Source organism: Cryptomeria japonica, chromosome 7 (genome assembly GCF_030272615.1).
Source record: "Cryptomeria japonica chromosome 7, Sugi_1.0, whole genome shotgun sequence".
In the NCBI taxonomy this organism is placed as follows: Eukaryota; Viridiplantae; Streptophyta; class Pinopsida; order Cupressales; family Cupressaceae; genus Cryptomeria; species Cryptomeria japonica.
Genome location: NC_081411.1, coordinates 764,220,265 through 764,229,132, shown reverse-complemented (window position 1 = coordinate 764,229,132; position 8,868 = coordinate 764,220,265). Strand labels below are relative to the sequence as shown.

General features: G+C 32.0%; 1 protein-coding gene across 1 annotated transcript; it reads left to right on the top strand.

Moving 5' to 3' along the window:
- The first annotated feature begins 3,273 nt into the window (after positions 1-3,273).
- Positions 3,274-5,914, top strand: LOC131059932 (probable membrane-associated kinase regulator 2). Its single transcript, XM_057993003.2, has 2 exons — positions 3,274-4,475; positions 5,344-5,914. The coding sequence occupies exons 1-2, from the start codon at positions 3,443-3,445 to the stop codon at positions 5,379-5,381; spliced, it is 1,071 nt and encodes a 356-aa protein (XP_057848986.2). The 5' UTR covers positions 3,274-3,442; the 3' UTR covers positions 5,382-5,914.
- The last annotated feature ends 2,954 nt before the right edge of the window (positions 5,915-8,868 follow it).

Genomic DNA, 8,868 nt, shown 5'->3' with positions numbered 1-8,868 from the left:
CTACATTATTTATTTTTTATATTTAAATTATTTCGTACTTACATTATTTATTTATTTAAATTATATCTAAATTTATTTTTATATGGTGTTTATTTTAAAAATATTAGGTTTAAAATTAATATTAATATTTTGACATGTGAATGGTTGTCAAATTTAAGCTAAAAAATAAGAGTTAACGTTAACACACTCACGTCATTTCACTCCACCCCTTTGCCTTTGAAGAATGCCTATCAACATTAATTAAATATATCCATCCTCTAAATCTATTATTACTCTATTATTTATTTATCAACCCAACTCCTCCAATAAAATTTATATCAATTATCCAACTTATTTAGATTTATTTAATTATATAATTTTCAATCTATATTGTAGAATCTCTATTAAAAAAATATTGCATCGAACCTTAAAGCACACTAATTTTCACCTTTAAATTAACTAAGTGTTTACTCATAGCACAGGTATCTAGGAAAATATTAAACAAGACATAGATATTGATTAGAAATATTAGTTTTTGTGTCCAAAATTTTTCCATAAGAACTTATGTGCAATGAGGGATGCATCATGCACCTATAATAGGCCCATTATTCCATGAAAATAATCGCACACCTTAAGTGTATTTAGTTAAATAAGAATATAAAAAATAGCTTGGATTTCTTAAACACAATTAAATAATAATAATATTATTATAAGGTGATATTTATATTTTAAATCTACATTAATATTGGTAAATGAAATTATTAAAAATAAATATAAATATATTATATTTTAAAAGTAAATATTATATTTTAATAATTTTATTCGTAGATTTCAATATATATTTTAAAATTTAAGATTATAATAAAAAAAAAATCTTGTTTTCAAAGGTTTTTCTTTTATAATAATATCAAATGCTTTTTCTTTTATTATCTTGGAAGTTACATCTCTTGATAAAATTATTAAATTTTAATAAAAATTGTAATTGAGAGAATGAAGATGATGATACTCTTCTTAATGTTAAAAAACAAAAATATATAGTTGAATCCAAAAACACTTTATATAAATTAAGAGATTGTGAAAAACTCATATCAACTAGAAATAAAAAAAAACTTGATAGTGTTTGAATAAATGAATTAATTATAAAATCTAATAAACATAAGAATATAAGATACTCTATTAAATGAATTCTGCTCTACTCTTGGAGAGGGCCAAAACTACATTTCATCCTCAAGACACTTTTCTCTCATATAAATTAGTCTTGAGATTATCTACTTTATGATGTTTGTGCATTTTAAATAATTATGCCGAGAGGCATCTACAATGACATCAAAATGTTCGTAAACAAAAATCTATTTTTGAAACAATTTGACATGCAAATGACAGGTAAATGCATGAAATATGCTATGTTTCAATTTTTGTGGAGGTGCTATTTTATTACTCCAAATAAAATAGAACCCTCACCACTTGTCTCCTGCTAGATTCACAACTATTTGCTTGGTGTTTTAGTATTTTAGAAGAGCATTTATTTTACAAATGATTCTCTTCTATTATAAGATATCTCTCGGTATATTTTACATATATTTTCAAATATACGTATACTAGTTTGTATTTTTTAATCGATTCCATTCATAAACACCTTGAAAAGATTGTTGATATACAAAAAGGTGGTCCGAAAATACTATTGATAAGTAATCAAACTATATTGACAATGTATAATCCATAAGCAAAATCAAGTATAGATGTAAAATACCTATATGATAACTCAATGTGTAATATATGTCAGGGGAAGAGCACCACCGGTAGTCTTTATAGCTAACTTTGTACACACATAGATACTAGTATATCTATATTTAAAAAATATAGGTAAATTATGCCGAGAGATATCTTATAATAGAAGGAAATTTTACGATTGCAACAACATTAGTAGTATACAAGAGTCTAAAAAATATGGATAATAATAGAGTTGCTTAAGTTTGTACCAACATTATCTAAGATACTACTTGATTTTATTGATTGTTCCCTTTTAAAATGTTATGGCACTCTTCCACTATTATCTGAATGTAACCGTTTCATATAGTTGGAGACAAGTGGCGATGGTTCTATTTTATTTGGAGTAATAAAATAACACCTCTAGAAAAACCAAAAGATGATATATTTCATGCATTTACCCGTCATTTGCACGTCAAATTGTTTCAAAATTGATTTTTTGTTTACAGACATTTTGATGTCATTGTAGATGCCTCTCAGCATAACTAAATGGTATAGTAGATTCCAATGATTATTTTGGTTGTCTTTGTATCTGACTTAATTGCTTATAGCTATTTTTCTCACTTCTGAACGTTGTGGGGTATGTTATGCACACAAGGGTCAAAATATGGTCATTTAAAAGTGGCACTAGATACCTACGTGAACATGCCCCAATAACCATGCACTACAACAACATCAAAAAATGCCAATACTTATGCACAGATGCCCTTCTTGTGCTATGGATACAAATAAAGTTGCACATAGGGTGTACAAATGGACAACTATTAGTACCTATGAAATTTATTTAAAGACTTTTAGTTATCTTTTTTGATTTCTTTAAAGTTTATAATTATGCGGTTTATGTCGAGAGGCATCTACAGTGACATCAAAATGTCCATAAACAAAAGTCTATTTTTGAAACAATTTGACATGCAAATGACGGGTAAATGCATGAAATATGCCATGTTTCAAATTTTGTGGAGGTGTTATTTTATTACTCCAAATAAAATAGAACCCTCGCCACTTGTTTCCAACTAGATTCCAACTTTTTGCATGCAAGACTTTAATGGATTTGTATTCTTGGTGTTTAGTATTTTGGAAGAACATTTATTTTACAGATGATTCTCTTCTATTATAAGATATCTCTCGATATATTTTAAATATAAGTATACTAGTTAAATAATTAAATAAACAAAAAATGAACGTTCATTAGAATATGGACTGTCCTCTTGATACAAGCCAAATTTTCCCATCCCAACAAATGACCTAGAACTATCCTTAGGTAAATGCACAAATATTAAATACTGAATTAAAACCAAATTAGGCGTTAAATTGAATTAAACTAGTAAATAAGCAAGGATGAAAGGGCAGAGCATGGACCCTCTTCCCTCGACACTTATATTTCCTAGGCGGGCTTTTATTCCCAATACCCAATGACAAGACAATATTTGTAAATGGCAACGTGGAAGGCCTTACCACGTAGTCATCACATGGTTGGTGTAATTGATTAAATGTAACCAGTGAATACATCTGTATCTGTCTGCATTCACCAGACTGCTCAGGCTATATAATTTCACCATTCCATGTGTAACTTATCACAGTGCTCTATGCATGCACACACAGTATGGTAGTACTTTGGCTTCTCTAGATCCTTGATAAGCCCAACCATCCACCTTGTAGTAGATTGATGCTATAGAGCTCTGAAACCTCCATTACAATGGAAACTTATAGTTTAAGCAAATACAGTTCAGAGAGCCAAGAAGTTGTCTCATACTCACCTACCTCCATTGTAGTTGATGCTCAGGGAGATGATGATGGCCCTTTCTTTGACATTGATTTCACAATGCCTCTCTTCTGTGATGGCCCCTTGAAAGATAACAAAAGCCCAGATAAGGATGGTGAAGAAGATGAATTTGAGTTTAACTTCTCCATTTCTAGTTCCAATCAGCCCAACCCAAATCAATTCATTTCACCTGCAGATAACTTGTTCTATAAAGGCCAGTTGCTTCCTCTCCAAGTTCTTCCAAATGCAGACATGGTCAGAAGGCTTGAGGTTGATGATGGTAAAGGGTCTCTGCAGTGTGGCAATGTTAATGGGGTCAAAACCCAGTTCCCCACATTGCTCAAAACTGCTACTAAGTTGAAGATATCTCTGTTTGGATTGAAAAAATCAGCCAAGGTTGGAATGGATCTGCAAGCATCTTGTGCTGAATATGGAAGTGGTATTGATTGTCCTGTGCAGAAGCAGAACAAGTTTTTCACAGTGAAATTCAAGGTGGTGGATGTTCCCCTGGTTTCTTTTTTCACTAGAGAGAATTCTAGGACCAAGAGAGATGAAGCCAACAATGTTTTCCAGAAAAAAACAGATGACTCTGATGGGGATATTGGACAGATACAAGACAATGTGAGGGATAAGAAAAGAGCAAAGCAGATTGTTCAGAACTATGTAAAGAAGATTAAGCCTCTCTATGTGAAGATTTCTCAGAGGTCTAATGAGAGAACCAAGTGTCCAGATCTGGAGAAACATGGAGTTGGAAACAGTGGGGTTTCAGGCTCAGAGAGAGGTCCAAGCCAGTTTTCATTTTCTGGTAACTTGAAAATGGTTTACAAGAATTTTGGTAAGGGGAAAAACTCATCTCCTAATATGAATCGTCCATTGCCTAACTATAATAGTGAGAGTACAATGTTGGAGCTGCAGAGTGCCATTCAAGGAGCTATAGCCCACTGCAAGAAGTCAAATTATGCTACTGGTATGTAGTCTGGTAACAGTTCTATCTCCTGATAGACATTCATTTCATCATGTTTGCTTTATTGCTTTATAAAATGTTTTATTTTCTTTTTCATCGGTAGTACCCAAAATGTATTCATCTCATCGTTTTAAGCAGTCTCTGCCTATTTTGTTAGCTGGGTAATCTGTTCAGTACAAATACTCCTGAATCTGACAGTCATTTCTTTTCTTTTTAGCTTAATATGGTTTCTTGTCCAGCTATGAATTTTGTTCGAGACATTTTTCATTTTGCACTTCTCACTTATGCAATACTGTTTCCTGTGTGATGGCCTTTTATCTTATTATTTCTCCCAGATCCCTTAGATCCTTTACTGTCATGAATTTGTGATAATGGGTAGTATTGGGGGGAACACCAGTTGTTAAATGTAGATAAAACCTTGTGATATCCTCACCTCGATGCTAGGCAAGTAGTAGAGCCTGATAGAATATTATATGGGAAAAAGGGTTTTAAGATATATTCAGGATTCTATAGCTTATTTTTAACTGTTTTTTGTGAATCCATCTTCAGAATACCTATGACTCGCAATCTATCTATATCTGTGTTATGGCCCTCTGGGCATGTATACCCGAAGGGTAGTTTTGTGTCTTTCCAAAACATGGCATTTTATTTGTGACTTCAAATCCTATGGCCTAAAGGAGGAAAGAATATTGATAGCTTTTCCTCTAGCTAGTTGAACATTCCTTTCATTTAAGGCTGCTCCAGCCAGTTTTCAAAATCAAACCCAACATTTCTCACAACAGTAATTCTCTATGATGTATCAATTTTGATCTACCTACATTGTACTGCACTGGTATAGTTACTAACGACTTCTCATTGTCTGTGATCTCAGATGCCCCAAACTCTTCAGATTCAGAATGTTCACCCTAGTCCTAACAGGCCTTCCGAAGAGGATGTCTGCAAGGCTTGTTTGTGGATGCTTAATGTTAGATGCTCACGAAGAGTTGCTACAGTTCTTGCAGGCTGTTGCACTTGCTTGACATCTTCTAAGGAAAGTGATCAACAGCAGCACACCATATGGTCAATGTTGCAAGTTTTGACGTACCCAAACTCAAGCAATCAGATCGGTTTATACCTTGGACTTTTGAAAGCTCACAGTCCTGAAGTAGGCCATCTCAATGTAGTTATTTCACCCATTTGTATTCTACTGGCCATCCTCTAAAGCAGTAAGGATGGAAAGTCTCCGACTTAAGCTGTAAATTACTTAGGTAGAGCCTCTTTTGAGCAGCATATATACATAATGTATATCAAGATAGCCACTTTTTGAAGATTATTGCTCATATTCTCATGTGGGTATCTGTTGTTTCTGTTGCATTTACTTAAGAGTGTTTTTCCAGGCCCAATATATGAATGATATCATGTAACTCTATGTATGTTGAATATGATTGAACTGATTTCCAATACCCATGAGTAAGTAATCGAAGCAATGTGAAGAAACATAAAAGACAATAGAAATTATGAAAAGGAAGAATTTGTTTGAAGCTTTTTGGATTTGACATTACAAACATTTTTTCAACATTTTAGATCATGCTCCTAATTACATTTTAGATCATGCTTTTCTGCCATCAACATTTTAGATCATGCTCCTCGTCAATCATTAGGATGAAGTGAACCAGATCAATTATATTAATCGGTATTAGTTTTTTCGTAGTGCATTTAATACTCAAAAGAAAAAAGATTGTTTCTGCAATCGATTATGTATGCTTTTGAAATGACATTTTGAGTCACTTTTTTTTTCTCCTGATGACATATCACTGAATGTGGTTTGAACCACTGATTCAAAAACATATCCTGCTTGATATCATAAGCAATCTATCATTAGGATGTTAAAAACATACCCTGTTGATATCATAAGCAATCTATCATTAGGATGAAATGAATCAGAGAAGAGAATTAATTACATTGGTCGTCATTAGTTTTTACTTTTTTGCAGTGCATCTAATATTCAAAAGATTGTCCTGATGACAGATCATTGAGTGTGGTTTGAAACACTGATTCAAAAACATGCCCTGTTGATATCATAAACACTCTATCATTAGGATGGTTGAAGTGAACCATTAGGATGGTTGAAGTGAACCAGATAAGAGAATTAATTATATTGGTTGGCATTAGTTTTTCACAGTGCATGTAATACTTTAAAAGATTGTTTCTGGTATCAATTGTGTATTTGTTTGAATTGACATTTTAGATCACTCTTTTTACTGACTATAAACAATCCTTTAAATTAACAACACCGATTTCTCTGATTACTTTTCTCTGGGTCAACATCTTACTAACGGATCATAGAATCTAATTCAAAACATTGATGAAAAAGTTTACACAGTCAAATCCCAGCCAAATCCAATATTATGACTGTAAAACTTCTTTGATACTAAAGAAATAGTTTCATTCATTTGGATGTTGAGAAGTTAGCTTTGATATTCAGTAGAAGTATTTGAAATTACTCCATTAACTAAGCCATATAAACATGATTTCACAGTTGTTTAAACAGAAAAGAAATGGATGGAAGCTCTGATTTATGGAGAGCTGGCCTCTGAATTGAAACAGAGTCTTGGAGGGGGAAGAGAACATAACTCTTCATCATGTTACCTGCAAAAGTGTCATTTCTTGGACATTGGCATGTGGTGGAAGCAGATCTGGACAGGATGCCAGGTGCTGTACTGTCCATTTCTGTATTACAGTGGGTGTATATGACTGTCGGTATATTAAGGAAATGGTTGACTGTTACAGTGGAAGGGCATTAAATTGGACAACAATATGAGTAATGGTGAAGAGTAGAGGTGGGGCCCTGTGCAGGTGGCGCGTGTACTTTGATTTTGTCTGTGTTGGGTGGAACAAGGGATTGTTATGCTTATATAATTTTTGAACATATGTTTTCTTGGCTTCGCAATGATGGGAAACAAGTTTATTGGACAACTAAAAGCTTGCGGGCACGACAATCTTTATTCTAAACAACTATATATATATTTGGTCTGCATATTTGGTAAGGGCTACAAGCTTAGCCTATAACTCTATAGACAATTATTTTGGTGACATAGAGAGGGACAAATCACCTTATATTAATATTTATTTATTAATTAAATAAATTAAAAGTTAGATATATAGTTAATTTAGTTTTAAATGTATTTATTTTAAAAATGTTGAGAGATATTAATTTGAGTTATTTTATTTTATTTATTTATTATATATATGGATACATAAATTTTATATGTTGGTGGATATGTTTTTTATTATAAAAGTAACAAAATAAGAGTGTGGGACCTTATATAAAGATAGGCAAAACATACCACTTACAATTGGTCAAGAATAGACTATTGACAACAAAGGCCCAAATAAACCACTTACAACAGTCGAGGCAATACCAACATTTGGAACACCATCAGAGGGGGATCAAGAAGGGAAAGCCCCTTAGTGAGACATGTTAATGGATATGTTATGTTTATTATTAAAAAATCATAGATTTTTTAACTTGTAAATGATCGTCAAATTTAAGATAAAAAGGTAAAAAAAATGTTAATACTCATGTCATCACATTTCACCTGTTCTTGTAATTGTAGATTATCTCTTGGCATTAATAAGTATTAGATTATATATACAATTGAAATAAATTTAAATAAAAGTATAATTATTTAATTAATTAAATAAAAATATTATTATAACTAAGGAGGAGCTTTGCCAATAATGTAGAATGGTGGAATGAAAATCGTAGAGCTATTGAACATTACAATGTTGTCCAAAAATCCACGTAGCTAAGAAGTTGGACCAAGAAGAAGAGCAAAGACAAATCCAAGTAGCCAAGAAGTTGGACCAAGAATAAGAGCAAAGAATGTAGATCCAACTAAGAATAAGAGAATCAAGACATTCATATGTCGTGAATGTCAACAAGGTTCTTATGTGTGTAGGTGGAAAAACAATTAAAGATATCATTTGTTGGAAATATAAAAGATGTGTTTAAATATATGCATATATTGATTAATTATTAAAATAATTATAAATGAGTTCACAATTATGGAGACATCTTTACAATTGTAGAAGTGTTCAAGGAGACGTCTCTACAATTAGGTTGCATTGATTATATAAACATAATTAACTCAAATTTAGAAGATGGTTAATTGTACAAGAACTAATAGATAACTAAAAATGGTGAGCTAGGTCAAGAGAGATCGTAAAAAGTGTCATATAGAAAGATAAAATTTGGCAATTAGGGGAAAGGACCCAGTAGTTGAGCATGTTCCAATTGTTGTGAGGGTTGTTGATACCTTTTGTTCCAAAAATTGAACAAATAAAACCTATTGTTTGAAACAAAAAATATCAATTTTTGTTAGGAAATGTACCAACAGTTGTTAGGAAATGTACC